A 19043-nucleotide genomic window follows, 5' to 3' on the forward strand; every position below is an offset into this window, starting at 1 on the left:
CTAGTCGTCGAAGCGTGTCTTCGCAGTACTATACATGGCCGCCAATTCAACGTACAATTCAAACAAATTAAGGGCTCGAAGTCGTACACGATACCATATTGCCATGCAAGAATCTACGACGACCAGCGCCGACGATTGAGAGAGAGGAAAGGAGGACGAAAGCCCAGTTGAAAAGAGGAAGATTAAAACCACCAGTTTAACTAATTAGTTACTACATTTCTATAAACACAGTACAAACGCAGACGTCCACAACGTATGCAAACCCCAACCTATAAGCACCTCCGGACTCCCCACCCTATAAACACACCTTCAGACTGGAAGAATAATTAGCCGTAAACACGAGCACCCATGTTAAATCTAGGATTTAAATTCAGGTAGTTGAGCTACCCTCGCTTTTGCAATTAGTTACTTCTTTTATGCTTGACTATTATATATTTATAGCTTTGGCCTGTTGGCCATGGCTGCCTCACCTTACCTCGATCTGCAAGCAAGCCAAGCCAAGCATAGGTAGACGACGTGTAGATACGTAGTCCTCCTCCTCTCTCTCGATTCTGCACGCCTCGTCGAGCAGCTAGCTAGCATATATACCCCCATACCTGCATACCATGCTGCGTCCCCAGCTCAATCCATCGTCCAGCCACCACCATACGACGACGACGAGCAGCAGCAGCAGCACGCAGCTGTACTTCGCCTCCTCGTCGTGCATCGCTAGCCTTCGCCGGCCGTCGCCGCCGTCGCTGATCGCCGGTGCCGGCTGCCGGACGACGCGGCGGAGACAGCAGGGTAGGCAGCGAGTTGTTGTGAGGTGCGCGTCCTCGTCGGCGGCATCATCGGCGTCGGAGGCGGCGAGAAGAGGGACCGGTAGTTCGGACATGGCGCCGGCGGCGGTGGTGAAGGTGAAGGCGGTGGCGACGATCAAGGTCACCGTCGAAGGGCTTCTCAACAGCCTGAGGCCGTCGAAGGCGATCGACAACATCAGGGATCTCATCGGAAGGTCGCTCTTCCTCGAGCTCGTCAGCTCCGAGCTTGAAGCGAGTAAGCTAATTAATTGTTTTTTTTCTGTTTATTAATTGGATGGATTTATGCATATTCCTGCATGCATGCAAGTTTATCATCCATGCATATACTATTCCTACATGATTTGCATAGTTTTTTATGCTTATTTTGGTTCGAAGATCTCATGTGTGGGCTAGATATAATAGGATTGTTGAGCATGTTAATTAGGCATATGCATGGTAGAGACTAAATAATTAGGAAGTTTTGATGACATATCCAAGGAGTACTTAGGTAGGTCATAGTACTGCTCATTGGAGGTCGTCGCTCTCCTTAATTACATTGGTCATACTCGTGATTAGTTAAAGCAGCCTTATGGGAATTAAGGCGTTGACGACTATATCTTGATTAATTACTCCAAACAAACAAGTTAATAATGTGAAAATCAATTAATCTAGAAACTATGGAGAAGATGCCTCCTCCTCCCTTTGATTTCTTCACTCATTAATGTCCTAGTATGGATACAAATTTCTAATTATTACTCCCTCCGTTTCAAAATGTTTGACACCGTTGACTTTTTAGCACATGTTTGACCGTTCGTCTTATTAAAAAAATTTATGAAATATGTAAAACTATATGTGTACATGAAAGTATATTTAACAATGAATCAAATGATATGAAAAAAAATTAATAATTACTTAAATTTTTTGAATAAGACGAATGGTCAAACACGTACTAAAAAGTCAACGGTATCAAATATTTTGAAACGGAGGGATTATTATTATTATTTCAGCAGGACCTCTGCTAGCTATGCATTAAAGGTATTAAGCAAAGAAATGGTGATGGAAAAAAAGGTTATAAGGCTTGACAACTGATCTAAGCTGATGACTACACACAGCAACTACTTTTTTTTGGATAAATTAATACAGCAACTACTATTTGGAAGTAAAAATTACAAAGAAAGAAAACCAAATGGCATGTACTCTAGCTATTCCAGTGATTAATTGATTGACAGATCCTCCTTGATGCAGTAACTTATTTGATCATTAACTTCTAAAAAAAAGTAGTAGAGCGACCAAGTTGGTAACAACCCTTTTTAACTACTATAGTTCATTATCTACTAGTAGCACATAGCTAGCTAGCTAGCACTAGCAGCAGTAACAAACCCTCGGTTCACCAACTGATCGATCGATCATCCTCAAAAGTTAGAATTGTTTTGCTTGCAGGCCTCACACAGTTGACAATATTGATTTCTTTTTTCATGAGCTAGCACGATTTAATTACCTATAATCTTGTACAGATATATCGGCAGAAAGCACTTGGGTGGTGTACATTATCCCCTATGCGTACGTGACATCGACAGTTAATTAGGCCCTATCACTGTCATACCATGAGGTTCAGAGGATATATCACCTTAACACCTGATGTGCACAGTCACTAGCTAAATATATAATTAGCTATTTAGCTTTACTCACACCCCAAGTGCAATTAATTCAACCAATGGTGTCATATATAGCAGAGAGCTACATAAGATATGAGCAAGGCTTGAAGCAAAATCAACCTATTAATCCCCTCTCCTATTCTCTTCCACTCTCTCCGGTTTTATAATTTTTAACATTTTAAAACAAAGTTGAGGTCAAATTATTAATTAAAACTTTGACTATCAATAACTATAAAAATATTTAGTTTAAAAACACTAAACCAACAGATATAGATTTATCTTACAAAGTATTATAATAAAAGTAAAAATATTTATCTATTGTATATATCATAATAGAAAAACATAGTCAATGATATATTTTGAAGACCGTGTCATTATCCAAAATGTCAAGATTTATGAAACCAGAGAGAGTATTGTTCTACACAAAGGCCAATATATTTAATTAAAATAGATTGGTCGACCAAATTAAACACGACATGTAAATGTTTTCAACCACAAGCTATATAGCTATCTGATCAATATGTTTACCACCCGTCGAAAAATAAGCTAGCGACGACATTTGCATCTCTTTCCGTGTTGATCTGTAGCAATTTGCATATATAACTGTCCTTGCTAATTTGTCACACACTAGCGGTAGTATTCATTCCGTGCTAGCAAGCTAATAGGTCGACCGATAGACATCACACACGTTTTTTTGTACTTAACTGTTGGAGAAAAAAGATGCCCAAATTTTGTTTTGGCTATCTAGCTAGGCACGTGATTTCGACCGATCAAGATTTGACTTTGTTCTGATCGTACAGAGCAGTCTAAATTGACAAAATTTACACGTACTGAGTATATAAGTCATAGAAAAAAATGGTTTGGACAAGGTACCCTATAAAATTACTGATAATCAATTCAAGATTTGTTGAAGGCTATGTCAAAAAATATATTATGTGGCATTTGGATCTCATCAAGTACTTATTTTTCAAGCTCGCAATTTTTACGGTGGCCCCTCTAGTGGTATTATAATTCTATACGTCCTGTTTTTTTTCTCGACCAATATATCTATTTATATACTACCACTTATTAACTAATCGGAAAAGAATTATTGTTTCTACTGATAGTAAAACTAATAAATTAATGGTTGTGTATTGTTTCTACACTAATAAATTAGCTATAGTACCATATATTACCGTAGAGATCACTTGACTATAGCTTTTCTAAAGTCAAATCCGGAATAAATTCCATTGTCTTGAAAAACTAGTAGAGACTACCGATGTGTTTCTTTCTGGTCTCCTCAATATTCATTTGCATAAGTTTTTTTTTATATGTTAGGTGCATATCTATCGATGCACGACTATTAATTCATGACAATAATTAATCGACGGCAGTTTGGCACGATGCATCTGTAGTCATATCCATGTGCTTCAAATTTGATCTTAAATTTGGCTTGGGTAACTACTCGGTATATTGTTCATGGTGGCCAGACAGTGCCGGTCAGCCGTTGCATCTCGCGTATATAGTACATGTGATAGCGATTCTTTTGGCCAAATATTACGCGAAGGATCTAAGAAGATCACATCTGAATAGATATGTACGATAATTATTGCTAGTGACATGTATACGATTCAGAACCGCACATGCATGTTCATACTTCAATTTGTATATACTCCTAATTAGCATTTGTGTACCTTAGGATGCCTGGGAGAATACGCTGTTAATTTCAGGCAATAATATATAATACTCCTATATACTAGTAATATGCATGGAATTCTGGTTGCGTTCCAAACTTCCAATTCTAAGTATACTATTCCTAGTTGAACAAATTTTTATTCAAGTAGAAAGGAGCCGTGTGCTATAGCTAGCTAATTCACTCAGTAGACTAACTGAAGATTAAAAAGTTCTAATCTGCGAGAATCTGTCCAGGAGTTACATATCCTAATATCCTAGTGGACATTCCAATCTAATTAGAAGAGAGACCAGCACGTCCTAATCACCTATGGTCAAGAAAAAGTCTCACATCTGACTTCATTGTCGTTGAAAACACTTCTTTAGAAATCTAGTACAAAGCTAAAGCTATTGTACATGACGTTTTAGCTAAGGCATTGACGTAGTCTTCGATGCATGCACACCTTTAGTATTTTTTTTCTTTCTGATTATACTCACTATGTTTCTAAATATTTCACACAGTTGACTTTTTAAGTATATGTTTGATCGTTCGTCTTATTCATAAACTTTTGTGAAATATATAAAACTATATATGTATACATATAAGTATATTTAACAATGAATAGGAAAATAATTACTAATTATTTAAATTTTTTGAATAAAACGAACGATCAAATATATTTAAAAAAAGTCAACGGTGTCAAATATTTAGAAAAGGATGGAGTCATTACTAGTGGTGTCTCTATTGGGGGAAATTAATTACTAGCTTTATGCCACTTTTTAAAGTTACTAACTGGTTAATACTATTCCCTCTGTCAAAAATATTATTTACGCGATAAAAGAACATAATAATACTTTTGAACATGCATGGATCTAGTTGTAGTAACGCCGATTATAATTTGTCATAAAGTAATTAGCTATTGGTCTCATCCTAATAAAACAAAATGCATATCACGTTTTTCAACAGATAACGTGATTTTCAGTATAGTAAGACAAATAATTAATCGCATGCACAAACATGATAGAACATGACGTGCCTGATCTGACGCAATCTGTTGCGCCTTGCGAACTATAACTAATTAATCAATAAATAAATTAATTATGCAGAGACAGGGAAGAAGAAGGCAACGGTGCATAGCTACGCGCACAAGGTGGACGACGACGACCATGGCGTCGTCACCTACGAGGCCGACTTCGACGTGCCGACCGGCTTCGGCCCCATCGGCGCCGTCGTGGTCACCAACGAGCTCGGGCAGGAGATGTTCCTCGAGGACCTCAACCTCACCGCCGGCGATGGCGCCGGCAACTCCACCGTCCTCCCCATCCGCTGCAACTCCTGGGTCCAGCCCAAGTCCAGCATCGACGAGGGCACGCCTGGCAAGCGCATCTTCTTCGCCAAGGTATATAGTTAAAATATCTTTTTTAAAAAAATTGTCTTCTTCTACAAAAGAATATGTAGTCTAGCCAGCTAGTGGTTGCAGTGACCTAAGTAGCACCCTAAGAGTTCAAATCTTCATAGGAGTAAATTTTAGATTGGGTTGTTTGCTGGGCTAAGTTCACAATTTAAATGGCTACATATATCTGGTTGGATGTAGAGACCAGATAAAAAAAACTCTTCTGAAAAAAAATATAGTTAAAATGATTAGAACGTATTATTAACTTATTATCAATACACCTAGATTTATAGTTGCATGTCGTAATCTTGAGGCAACGGTTATGCAACTGTTTACTAATTTTGGATGGAGATTCACAAACAGAATTCAATAATTGTGTACTCCTTATCTTGGGTTGGTAGGTGTCTTCTTTTTTTATGTGAGAAACTTTTTATTTTGTGTGCTATTCTGTAATAATTGGCTGTAGCTCGTTGAGCAAAGGCTGGGATATTCTATTCTATTATAAAAAAAATACCTAGATTTATAGTATAAAAGAAGAAGTGAAATGTCGTACTCCCTCCATCCCTAAATGTTTGACACCATTGACTTTTTTAAACATGTTTGACCGTTCGTCTTATTCAAAAAATTTAAGTAATTATTATTTATTTTTCTATCATTTGATTTATTATTAAATATTCTTTTATGTATACATATAGTTTTATATATTTCATAAAAGTTTTCGAATAAGACGAACGATCAAACATGTTTAAAAAAGTCAAAGGCGTCAAACATTTAGGAAATAAGGGAGCATATAATTTGTTTTCATAAAATCTGAACTGAAACAGATGCAACCTTGGAGTACACTCCTAGCTATATATATCTCACTTAAATGTCCCGATATAACTTAATTTATTCATTAATTGAAGTTAGCGTGGCTGATGAGCGACCGCGGATTGCGCTTGCTCTCAGTGCATTTATAATCACGCGGTTGCTTAAATTTCTCGGATTTTGTATAAATTCACACGCAGCCTAAAAACACCAATTCGAGAAAAATCAATCACCATCGCAGTCAAACTCAAAAAAAAAAAACAATTGACCGCCAAATTTACTGGGATTGCCACCCAGGTGGGCCGGCCCATGGGCCGTGGCCCAGACAGATGGGCCCAACTAACTCGAGTTCTGAATTTGATGGGATGTCGCGGTGGTGCAGGCTTATCTGCCGGGCCAAACTCCGGCGGGTCTCCGGAGCTACCGGGAGGAGGACCTCAAGCAGAAGCGCGGCAATGGCGCTGGCCAGAGGGAGGCCGACGACCGCGTCTACGACTACGACGTGTACAACGACCTCGGCAACCCCGACAGCAACGGTGACCTCGCCCGCCCCGTCCTCGGCGGCAGCAAGCAGTTCCCTTACCCTCGCCGCTGCCGCACTGGTCGCCCCCCTTCCAAGAAAGGTTCGTTAAAAAAAAAAACCAAAAACTATCGGAGAGCAGAAAATTTTGAGTCTAAAATTCTAAAGTTCGTTTTTTGGATTCTACGACTACAATTTATCAGAATCTATATAAAAAACTAACTATTTGAGGAGCTTCTGATTCTAAAAAAGCTGCAGCTTCGTGAAACTCTTCAAACATGATCAAACACATCATCCTTGTCATCTCCGATGACCGATCACGGTCGTCGTTCTCATCTCCGGCGAGACTGATCACGGTGGGGTTTTGTGATGGATCATGCAGACCCGAAGTCGGAGACGAGGAAGGGGAACGTGTACGTGCCGAGGGACGAGGAGTTCTCGGAGGTGAAGAACGCGCAGTTCTTGCTCAAGACGCTGCAGTCGGTGCTCCACGCCGCCGTGCCGGCGGCGCAGTCGGCGCTCATCGACAATCTGAGCCTGAACCTGCCGTTCCCGTCCTTCTTCGTCATCGACAAGCTGTTCGAGGACGGCGTCGAGCTTCCCGGCGTCGAGAAGCTCGGCTTCCTCCACAGCATCGTGCCCCGCCTGCTCGAGCTCCTCCGCGACAGCCCCGGCGACAAGATCCTCCTCTTCGACACTCCGGCCAACGTCCAAAGTACGCATCGATCTATCGAACAGCTTCACCTCCATCGCCATTGATTCCAAGTTTCTAATGGTTCTTGCTTTGTCTTACCTGCAGAGGACAAGTTCGCATGGCTCAGAGATGAGGAGTTCGCGAGGGAGACGCTCGCTGGCATCAACCCGTACGCCATCGAGCTCGTCAGGGTGAGTCCTCATGTCAACAATTCAGAGATTTTGATTCGGATTTTAGATAAAGTTTGTCAATGTTGTGCTGGTTTTGATTTGGTTTGATTTTTGCTCTGTGAGTGCAGGAATTTCCGCTAAAGAGCAAGCTCGACCCGGCGGTGTACGGTCCGGCGGAGTCGGCGATCACCGCCGATTTGCTGGAGGAGCAGATGAGGCGCGTGATGACGGTGGAGGAGGCGATCAGCCAGAAGAGGCTGTTCATGCTCGACTTCCATGACCTCTTCTTGCCGTACGTGCACAAGATCCGGTCGCTGAAGCACACCACCATGTACGGCTCGCGCACCATCTTCTTCCTCACCGACGACGGCACGCTGCGGCTGCTCGCCATCGAGCTCACCCGGCCGGCCTCGCCGTCGCAGCCGCAGTGGCGGCAGGTGTTCACCCCGTCCACGGACACCACCAAGTCGTGGCTGTGGCGGATGGCCAAGGCCCACGTCCGCGCCCACGACGCCGGCCACCACGAGCTCATCACCCACTGGCTTCGCACGCACTGCGCGGTGGAGCCGTACATCATCGCGGCGAACCGGCAGCTCAGCGAGATGCACCCCATCTACCAGCTGCTGCACCCGCACTTCCGGTACACGATGCGGATCAACGCGCTCGCGCGCTCCAGGCTGATCAGCGCCGCCGGCATCATCGAGCTCTCGTTTTCGCCGCAGAAGTACTCCATGGAGCTCAGCTCCGTCGCCTACGACAAGCTCTGGCGCTTCGACATGGAGGCGCTCCCCGCCGACCTCGTCCGCCGCGGCATGGCCGAGGAGGACCCCACGGCGGAGCACGGCCTCAGGCTCGCCATCGAGGACTACCCGTTCGCCAACGACGGCCTCCTCATCTGGGACGCCATCAAGACCTGGGTCCAGGCGTACGTCGCGCGGTTCTACCCCGACGCCGACAGCGTCGCCGGCGACGAGGAGCTCCAGGCGTTCTGGACCGAGGTGCGCACCAAGGGGCACGGCGACAAGAAGGACGCCCCGTGGTGGCCGAAGTTGGACTCGCCGGAGAGCCTCGCCCACACGCTGACCACCATCGTCTGGGTCGCGGCGGCGCACCACGCCGCCGTCAACTTCGGGCAGTACGACTTCGGCGGCTACTTCCCCAACCGGCCGTCCATCGCGCGCACGGTCATGCCGGTGGAGGAGCCCGTGGACGGCGCCGCCATGGAGAGGTTCCTGGACAACCCGGACCAGGCGCTCCGCGAGTGCTTCCCGTCGCAGGTGCAGGCAACGGTGGTGATGGCGGTGCTCGACGTGCTGTCCACCCACTCCACCGACGAGGAGTACCTCGGCGGCGAGCAGACGAGGCCGTGGAACAGCGACGCGGCGGTGCAGGCGGCGTACGCTGGGTTCACAGCTCGGCTCAAGGAGATCGAGGGCGTCATCGACGGCCGGAACAAGGACAGGAAGCTCAAGAATCGGTGCGGCGCCGGCATCCTGCCGTATCAGCTGATGAAGCCCTTCTCCGACGCCGGCGTCACCGGCATGGGCATCCCCAACAGCACATCCATCTGATGGGAGGACATCTACTTGCAATTGATCGTTCATGTCATCATGTGTGTGAAGCTCTGAATTATTTGTGTCAGTAGTAGCATTGTTACATAATTTTTAATCTGCATATATTTGTCTGTAAAAATAAGAAGTGGTTGTTGTTGATGTTATTTATTGAAAATCTTATGAATAATGTATTCTTTTATTTGATTTATTTGCAGAAACAATTGATAGCATTTACATTGAATGGTGCATTTTTACATATTCTCTCAGTGCAAACACAACGGCCACATTCAGTCAATCATTCGAGCCAAAAGATTAATTATTCAGAAAGTTGTTCGGCAGAGGCTCGTAACATTCTGTCAATCGTTCAGGCCAAAAGATTATTCAGAAGTTTAGGGTGTATTTTCCACGCCAAAATTGGAAGTTTGACTAAAATTGGAAGTTTGAAGAAAAAAGATGAAAGTTTATGTGTGTAGATGTGTGTAGGAAAGTTTTGATGTGATGGAAAAGTTGGAAGTTTGAAGAAAAAGTTGGGAACTAAACAAGGGCTTATTCTTGTGTCTGAGACGACAAAAGCCCCATTTCTCCTTACAATTGATCATTCATGTCTCTGAAACTCTGAATTACTGAGTTTGTGTACAAGCAAACTCTGAATTACATGTCTCTAAACTACTGCTGAAATACTGCTTACAATTGATCATTCATGTCTCTGAAACTCTGAATTACTGCTTATATTCCCCAGTATTTGTCAGCAGTAGTAGTACACAAGTTAAATTGCTTATATTCGTCGAGAGTCAAGACTGCACTTTTATTTCTCAGAGCTAACAAGTACAATGGCCACATGCAGCCAGTCGAATCATTGAGGCCAAAAGATTATTCAGGAACTTTTTTATTCAGGAGATCATTTTATTCAGGAGATCAGGCTAGTGAAGTGAGCTAGTTGATTTCTTCTTCTTTTTCATCATCGCTTGAGGAAGTCAGCGAACCAGTAGCTGGACTTCTTGCGATACCTCTTGAGAGTTTCGCGGTCGACGTAGATGAGGCCGAAGCGGCCGGTGTAGCCGTCGCCCCACTCGAAGTCGTCCATGAACGTCCACGTGAAGTAGCCTTTCACCTTCACCCCTTCCCTGCAAATTTCGTCCAAATTTCAATTCACACTCACATTGCAGCCAACCTACCTATATCCAGAAGAAACAGAACTGAATTTGATTGGATTTTGATGTGGCTACTTGATTGCGAGCTGAGTGAAGCGGAGATGCTGGTAGTGGAAGGATATTCGGTTGTCATCCTTGAGCGCCTCGGCGATAGGGATCGTGCTGTTGTTCGCCTCGTCGGTGCCTGAATTAATCAAGAACAGAGGTAACTGAAATGGGTCGAAACTGGATAATTTCATGCAAGAAATTAATTAAACAAGTCGCAAAGATGAACTGAAATATTTGACAGACAGATTGACAGTATGATGTGGTTGTATATATGCATGTAATTAGTTACCGTTCTCTGCAATGTAGATGTCAGGGTCATTGTACTTCCTCTTGGTATACAGAAGCAGCTCACGCAGACCCGGCGCGTAGGTGAAGAAGATCTTGGTAAAAGCCTATGAGTCAGAGTGAAATGCAAATCAATTAACACCACACAATCGATGCACATGATGACATGATCAAATGATCAAACAATTTCATCAAAATGAAACGATCAAACAAGTTGTTGTAGCTGCGTACCGGCGGACCGATCGGGACGCCGTTGCGGTAAGCTGTTGATCAGAATGCAATTCAATTTTTATTTTACTGCCAATTGTACTTTGATTGGTTCAAAACATGTGAGAATTTGGGAGAATGTGTTCATATGAGTACCTGTTTGATTTACCCAGTTGTCAGTAGCGTAGGCGGGTTTGAGCTTGCTCGGGCGTCGTAGAACGCTCTTAGCGTAGTTGGTGGTGTAGTAGTTGAGGCCGATGAAGTCGTAGGATCCCTTCACCAACTCCGACTGCTCGGCTGTGAATTTGGGCAGCCGGTCACCGACCAACTTCCTCATGGTGCCCGGGTAGTCGCCGAACACGATCGGGTCCATGAACCTAAAGGCCAAAAAGAGTTACGTTTTGACACACCCTCAATTATTCACCGGATTTTACCAACCAAATATTCAAAATTTTAGTAATTTTAAATTCTTGACCAGTTTCAAAGGAAGAAAAAAACTATATTTACAATCTCATCGTTTGCTCTTCAGCTTATAAGACGCAGTCAAAATTTAAATTTTCGAGTTGATAACTATTTTATTTTTAAATTAGTTTATTTTTTAGCATTCGCTTGTAAGTCACCTAGGACATATATAAAAATTTTGTTTATAATTTATTTTTTTAATGATTAATGAACGTTACGGCTTGTAGAGGAACATACCATCCGTACATGAAGTCGAGGCTGCGCCTGACGGCGTGCTTGTCGGCGGCGGCGTCGCTGTAGGGCACGAACCAGTGCGACACCTGCGTGATGCCGATCTGCCCCTTCTGCGTCGCCTGCATCACCATGGATGGATGGATTGGAGGTCGCCGATTCGCCATGAACGCTTCCATGTTCAGAATTCAGATGGATGATATCTACCTGGTACTTTTGGCGGTAGAGGCGGACGGCCTCGGCGTGGGCGAGCAGCAGGTTGTGGCCGGCGACGTACGGCTCGTTGCCGGAGTCGCCGGGGGCGCATTTCTTGGAGACGTACGGCGAGCAGCGGCCGGGGGCCTTGGTGCCGGAGCCGTAGCCGCCGGCGCAGAAGATCATCGGCTCGTTGAACGTGTTCCATGACTTCACCCGGTCGCCGAACTCACGGAAGCACACGTCCGCATAGTCCACGAAATCCTTCCTAAATTGGTACACACAGGCTAGGATCACCAATTCATTATGTTTCCCTTTTGTTTTCCTTTTTTTTATTCTGAAGCTAGTAGAACAGTAAGTAAAGTAAATTTCGCATAACCCCAGCACTATGATTATAGGATTTTGGTGTATGATACATAATTCTAGATATTGTAGTTTTAGTATTTCATAAAAATCATTGTTAACCATTTAATATTTGACTACTGTACTTATAAGTTCTAAAATCAAACATAGAATTTATTATTCTTTCATCATCGTATATAAGTCTTAACCACCTAAGTTAAGCATTTTTTTAAAAAAAATTATGATAGAAACAACTCAAATTAGTTAACGGTGTGGTTTTGTAATAAGACTAAAACCATAATACTTGATATTATGTGCCACATGTCAAAACGCGTATATTTTGTATAATTTAGACTCTACTAATATCTAGGGTATTATAAAATTTAATTATTTTTAAACATTTTTTCTTGGCAATTTGTAGCGGGCAATTAACTTACACAATGTTTTCACTGAGGAAGCTCCGGTATTTGTCCTCCAGAGCCTGTGGGGTGTCGAAATGGAAGATGGTGACAAATGGCTTCAACCCTTCAACAACCATGGACATCAACATCAGCCAGGAGTCCGATATTCAGAACAAAAATATATGGTCCAAGAAAAGATTTTCTCAACAACAAGAACCTCTCCCAAAAAAGAAAGAAGAAACATTATCTTCACCTCTAGATATGACCTCGTTAATCAGGCTGTTGTAGAAAGCAATCCCCTCTTTGTTGATTCCTCCACTGATGGTTCCATCTGCAGGGAGGAAGCAAATCATTAGTGACCGATGATGATATTTATTTTTTAAAAAATAAAGCAGGTTTCTGTCATGTGGTCCACATTAGTGTGCATTTATTTATGGACATGTGGTTAAGCATCGATATATATATATATATATATATATATATATATATATATGGTTTGACGCCGATGGTTTTTCGACGATTCATTTTACTCAGAAAATTTGTGTATATGTTGAACAATATAAGTTGTGCTTAAAATATCTCTAATGATAAAAATGAATCATACTAAAATAAATGATAATTACTAGCATCAACAACCGGAGGGAGTAGAGTATGTCCTTACTTGGCAGGATCCTGCTCCAAGCAATGGAGAAACGGAAGGCGTCCATGTTCATGTCGGTCACGAAGTTCAGATCCTCCTGCAGCTCAATTTTGGTCAGGAAAGGAAGAACCTTAAAAGCTCTAAATTCAACAATGGCAATTCAGTCCAAAGAAAGAAAGAAAGAAAGATCCGCCACCTTGTAGCGATGGTAAAAGTCCACTGCTACATCCCCGTTGCTACCATCTTCAACTTTGCCTGAAACAAAAGAGGAATGTTTCAGAGTTTCAGTTCAGTACAGAAATGAACCTGCTACTGACAGCTCCTTCAGTTAACAACATATAGGAGTACACAGTGACCTGGAATGTGAGCGTACGTGTCCCAGATGCTCGGCCCTCTGCCGCCTTCGTTCACAGCGCCTTCGTACTGCAACAGAATGAAAATTCAGAAAATGCAGAAAGCACCAAAGATTTTGCTCTGTTTTTTTGTCTTTTTTTACTCTGAACATGGACACCAGTAGCAAGAAAGGCTAGTTGGCTGCACATATCCACTCGTGAATATAGAGGCCGAATTTCAGCCAGAGAGGCCATAACATGAAACCTGATAAGCCGCGGAGCCGGTGCCGAAGATGAAGTCCTCCGGGAAGCTGAACCTGTTGAAGGCGCCATGGACGGCGGCGCCGTTGCTCACCAGAGCAACCAAGAACAGGGCAAGGAGAAGCCAACGCATCCCAGCTGGTCGAACTCTGATCCTATCTTATCTAGTACTGAAAATTTGGCACAATTTTGCAAGCAATCAAATTGGCTGCAAATGAAGAAGTGTCTCTACTTGTTTAAGTAGCTCGAGAGGTCATCTCATTAGTACGCACGGGAATATCAGGTGAAGAAATGAAGAAAGCAACGCTACCAAAAAGAAAGCTACACTCTCCGTTTAATAAGGTTATAAGATGTTTTGATCAAAGTCAAGCTGCTTTAAGTTTGACCAAGTTTATAGAAATAAATAGTAAAATTTTTGACTCAAGATAAATTTATTATAAAAATATATTTAATTATTAATTTAATAAAACTAATTTGGTAATGTAAATATTACTATATTTGTTTATAAACTTAGTCAAACTTGAAGCAGTTTGACTTTAAACAAAGTCAAAATATCTTATAACCTGAAACAGAGGGAGTATACAGAAACCTCGATCCGATAGGGCGTGTGGATCACTTGAAAGGCATGTGAAAGCCATGGGCAGCAATAGCGACTGAGACAGCACATGTATCACGATTCTTGATCACATATTAGGTTGCTACGAGCATCTTTCCCATCCTTAAATAGTTATTATGAGGTACGAGGTACTGATCTAATCTAACCGTTGGTTTAGAAAGGGTATGATCGGGCTAAAGAAATTACCACTATCTGCCACCATCGCATCGAGGCTGCCGTCGCATCGAGGGCCGCCGCCGCGCCCACCGTCGCATCGAGACCGTCGCGCCCACCGCATCCCACCATCGCATACAGCCCGCAGCGGCGTACGAGCGCTCGAAGGAGCCGATCCGCGTTTAGGTCGCTGGAAGTATTGATGCAAAATTACAATGATACCCTTCTACCTCAAAAACTGACCGATACATGTTCTCACGGGAAACGCAGTACCGAGGCTTTCCAGCCATTAGATCACGCGAAATCAACGGCTTGAAATCTCAAGGACTGTAACAAACCTCCACTAGCATACATGAACCCTAGGGCTATAACTCAATATTGTAAACCTATAAATAGACCCTAGGGATTACGTAATAGGGGATCCAATTTCTGAGAGATTAATATAGTTTCTATTTACATTTTCCACTTAGTTGAGTGAAGTCTACTTTTCGATAAAAGTGTTTATCAATTGATAATATTTATCATAGTTTATTTCATAGCATTTGCTTTTAGATTACTAAGAACACATATATATGACTTTTACTCACATTTCCTTGATAATACGGTAAACCCCAGACGATTAGACTCTAACATACTCCTAATACAAGTATATTTTTCACACGGGCATCTCTATCGGGGAGGTAGTCCATCTCTATCAAGCTGGGGAAGGAGGCTGCGGTCGACTGAGACAGGGAGCATCAAACTGCCAGCTAGCTCATTTACTTTAGCACAGTCAGGGCTACTGCGCGTCTATGCAGTGGCTCCACTCGAACTTGGATGTGCATGGGATTCTGCGGCTAGAGATTTAATTACATGAGCACCTATGTCTCCTGCTCTCCCCGTTGGGCCCGTTCTAAAATAAATGAGTACCTCTCCGTCATGTATGAAACACATAAGTGTTTTTTAGGTTCATAGCTAATCGGATTTATCTTTTTAGAATAGAGTAGTATCTTCTATATCTCAATACGAGATTTGCTTTAAGATTTACTTCATCTGTCTTAAAATAAATCAATTTAATTTTATACTCAAATATATACATAAGGTATGTTTATATTCATGTAAAAAAGTATATCCTTTTTTTAGGATGGATATATGTGTATGACATCGATTTGGATAACATAAGGTACACTTTCTTTTTCTAAAACAAGGCTTTAATCAATAATTGCTATATCATGATACCATTTATGTGATACAAAGGTACTACAATCATAGTACTTTTAAATACGAATCTAGTAATAACAATTTTGTGTTAAAAAGCTATATATGGAAAAAAAATTGTATTACCCTGGCCTAAACTTTTACAGTAGTTGCTTTACCCTCTTAAACTATCGAAGTAGACATTTTAACACCTTTAACTTTTGAAACCAAAAAGATAACCCGTGAGCACTGTTTTCTGTTTGGGACACTGGCTGACACGGTATTCCAATGTGACAAAAAAAATAAATAATAGTATGTCCACATGTAAGTAACAATTGTCAATGGGGAGAGGTTAAACAGAGTAGGCATGTGGGGATCTACCACAGGCCACTGCGAGATGGAAGAGGTCATCTGTTGCGCGCTTTCGAGGGCAGCACCTCCATCGCCACCTTCCCACCTGCTCTGGAGGGTACCTCCTTTCTTTGCCTATTCGTGGAGGCCATTATCAGTTGGGGACAAAGAGAGAGGGGGTGGAAGAAAGGAGAACGGTATGAGCATGACACGTGGAACCACCCAATTTATAATATTTATTTTATTGAAATGTTTGTTGAGTGGATTGCCACTTGAATAATACATTACCATCACAAAAGTTTTAGGGGTAATTCAATCTTATTTTTTAAAATCGATCTATCTATCTTAAAAAAAGACACCATATTCACTATATACTAAGAATAAAACTTTTTACATCAATCGAGAAAAGAGAGAGATTTTGACTGTCAAGCCATAGCAGGTCCAAACTAGAACGGTGTAAATTGACCAATATAGTTGTATACAAAACATAATTGTATACATAAAAGCATAACATAAGAATCGAATATCAAATATTATTATCTTTTTAGAATATATTGCATACAAATTACGACTGTATACATGAAAACTAAAGTAAGTTGTATATAAAATCCAATTATTTGTAAAGAAACACTAGTTAAGAGTTGCATGTCAAATACAATCTATTCTCTTTCAGCTCCATACAAAATTGTGTAAGAAAATCCACTATTTACATTCTATTAGAGTAAACACTGGTGAAGAAAAGGGCTTTACCCCTGGTTCGTAACCCCCCCTGTAGTCCCGGTTTTCAAACCGGGACAACCAATCTGGGACTAAAGATCACATATATGTGAAAAAACCGGGAGTACAAATCTATTTTTAGTCCCGGTTGGTAAATAGATCCTTTTTAGTCCCCGTTGGTAATACCAACCGGACTAAAGATAGAGCTAGGCTAGCTAGATCCGGTTGCTCTATTATTTTTTTTCTTTTCTTCATTGTTTTTAATATATTGATTTCACCCCATCCCCATCCCAAAATCCCAAATAAATTATCCCCAAATCCTCAAATCCCCAACTCCCCAAATCGATTATATCCAAATACATCACAAAATCTTAAAATAAATTACATCACAACTTTTACAAAATTCATCACATTCACATCACACACAAATCAAATACACAGATCCGAATCACAAATTCTAAAAAGAAGAAAAAAAAGCATGTTGCCACTGCCGTTGCCACGCCGCCGCACCGCCCAGCCACCGCGCCGCCCTCGAGGCCGCCCTGGCCACGCGCCGCCCGCGAGGCTGCGAGGCCGCCCGGGCCTCCGCGCCGCCGCAAGGCCGCCGGCCACCAGGCCCTCCACCTGCCGGCGCTTGGAAGTTAGTGGAGAAAGAGGAAAAGGAGGAGAGGAGTTAGAGGAGAGAAGTTAAAGGAGAGGAGGAGGAAGAGGAAGAGATATGGGAGGAGGAAGAGATAAGGCCAGGGAGGAGATAGAATATATTAACTGCTCCTCCTCCTCCTCCTTGATCTGGCCTTGTACTCTTCGCCGCCCATGTTGCACATGCCGACCGGGACTATAAATAGATCTTTGGTTCCGGTTGGTATTACCAACTGGGACTAAAGATAAAAAAAAAAAGCTCTAACCTTTTGAACCGGGACTAAAAATATCTTTAGTCCTGATTTTTATTGTAACCGGGACTATTGTGGATTTTGGCCGACCGACCAAAGATAGTTTCTTCATCAGTGAACTGTTGGCTCAAACCTTATCATAATGGAATAAAATAGCCTTTATATTTTTGAATGAAGGTAACCTTACATACAACTATCTCTATTCATTACACATATGTCACATAAAAAAACAAACCTAGTATGAAATATGACACATTATAATCCAACAAAGAATATGAATATAAGTATATCTATATTTGTTGAACTAGGGTATTTTACATCCCGTATTAGGTTTATTTTTTACCGGGTGGAGATAGTAAGTTCCAGTTGCTCTAAGGCCAGTCACAGTACAGCATTTGTTCTGCAGCTTTTTAGAAATCCTCTCTTCACCCTAGAGAACCAGTACACTAGTGCACATTTGTACAGCTTTCTAGTAGCTAGGTGGGTTGTGGGGGATGATGAACTAGGACTCCGGATCCGGATGCCATCGCTCGGTGGAGCTAGGAAGCGGCAGCATCAAACAGGTTGGGTCCTACTTAGGGATGGCAATTGTGCCCGTTTGCCCATTTACCTGCGGGTAAAAACCCTATTAGGGTTGGGTTTGTTCTCCATTTTATACCCATGGGTATCTTATTGGGTCAAAAGCTATGCCCGATGGGTAAATGGGCATGGGTATGGGTAATCACTACCCATGCCCGCTTTGCCCGTTTACCCGCAAAATCTAACTTACATATAGGTTAGGAGCAAAATCCACTAGAATACATAAGCCACGTTCTTTGTTTTCTATGGTTTCCCTTTTATTTCCCTTATTATTTCTCTCCTCTTACTCTATCGCCGCCAGATGAGAGACACGACACCGAGGCGGAGAATATTTGATGTTTTAAGTTCGATTCGAACTTAGTAGCTTGTAGACTTTTTGTTCCACTGCTTTTGTTGTGGCGGGTAAACGGGCACGCCCGCGGGCATAAGTTGCCCACGGGCAATGGGCATGGACAACCATCCTTACCCGTCATGTAGTAATGGGTATACCCACGGGCACAAATAATCTCACGGGCATGGGTATGGGTAGTCACTACCCGTACCCGTCGCGCCCGATTGCCATCCCTAGTCCTACTCCGACGAGACGGGACGACTCCCTCGTTTAATCCTTTGTGTCACGCGGCGAACTGCCAAAGCGCTCGCTCCGTAGCAGCAGCGCGGGACTGTACGCGACGCCATACCGGTTGTTGTTTTTTTTTCTGAAACACCATCATGCCAGTTGGTTGGGTCTCTTTATAACGAGCTTAATTATAAAATGATCCTGGAATGGTTAAGGCTATGTTCG

At 42.5% G+C, this 19043-nt stretch overlaps 2 protein-coding genes across 2 annotated transcripts; one reads left to right on the forward strand and one right to left on the reverse strand.

The window, feature by feature from the left end:
- The first annotated feature begins 328 nt into the window (after nucleotides 1-328).
- Nucleotides 329-9469, forward strand: LOC4345994 (probable lipoxygenase 8, chloroplastic). The gene is made up of 6 exons (NM_001403653.1): nucleotides 329-1035; nucleotides 5192-5484; nucleotides 6668-6908; nucleotides 7188-7520; nucleotides 7605-7690; nucleotides 7798-9469. The coding sequence occupies exons 1-6, from the start codon at nucleotides 606-608 to the stop codon at nucleotides 9238-9240; spliced, it is 2826 nt and encodes a 941-aa protein (NP_001390582.1). The 5' UTR covers nucleotides 329-605; the 3' UTR covers nucleotides 9241-9469.
- A 267-nt stretch (nucleotides 9470-9736) lies between these two features.
- Nucleotides 9737-14093, reverse strand: LOC4345995 (beta-glucosidase 27-like). The gene is made up of 13 exons (NM_001403654.1): nucleotides 13782-14093; nucleotides 13541-13607; nucleotides 13381-13439; nucleotides 13206-13281; nucleotides 12798-12875; nucleotides 12581-12668; nucleotides 11814-12069; nucleotides 11613-11728; nucleotides 11070-11290; nucleotides 10938-10969; nucleotides 10711-10813; nucleotides 10449-10557; nucleotides 9737-10346 (listed from the first exon to the last, which is right to left on the reverse strand). Exons 1-13 carry the CDS (start codon nucleotides 13908-13910, stop codon nucleotides 10181-10183), a joined length of 1500 nt encoding a protein of 499 aa, NP_001390583.1. The 5' UTR covers nucleotides 13911-14093; the 3' UTR covers nucleotides 9737-10180.
- Nucleotides 14094-19043: the final 4950 nt, after the last annotated feature.

This window comes from Oryza sativa, chromosome 8 (genome assembly GCF_034140825.1).
Source record: "Oryza sativa Japonica Group chromosome 8, ASM3414082v1".
Classification (NCBI taxonomy): domain Eukaryota; kingdom Viridiplantae; phylum Streptophyta; class Magnoliopsida; order Poales; family Poaceae; genus Oryza; species Oryza sativa.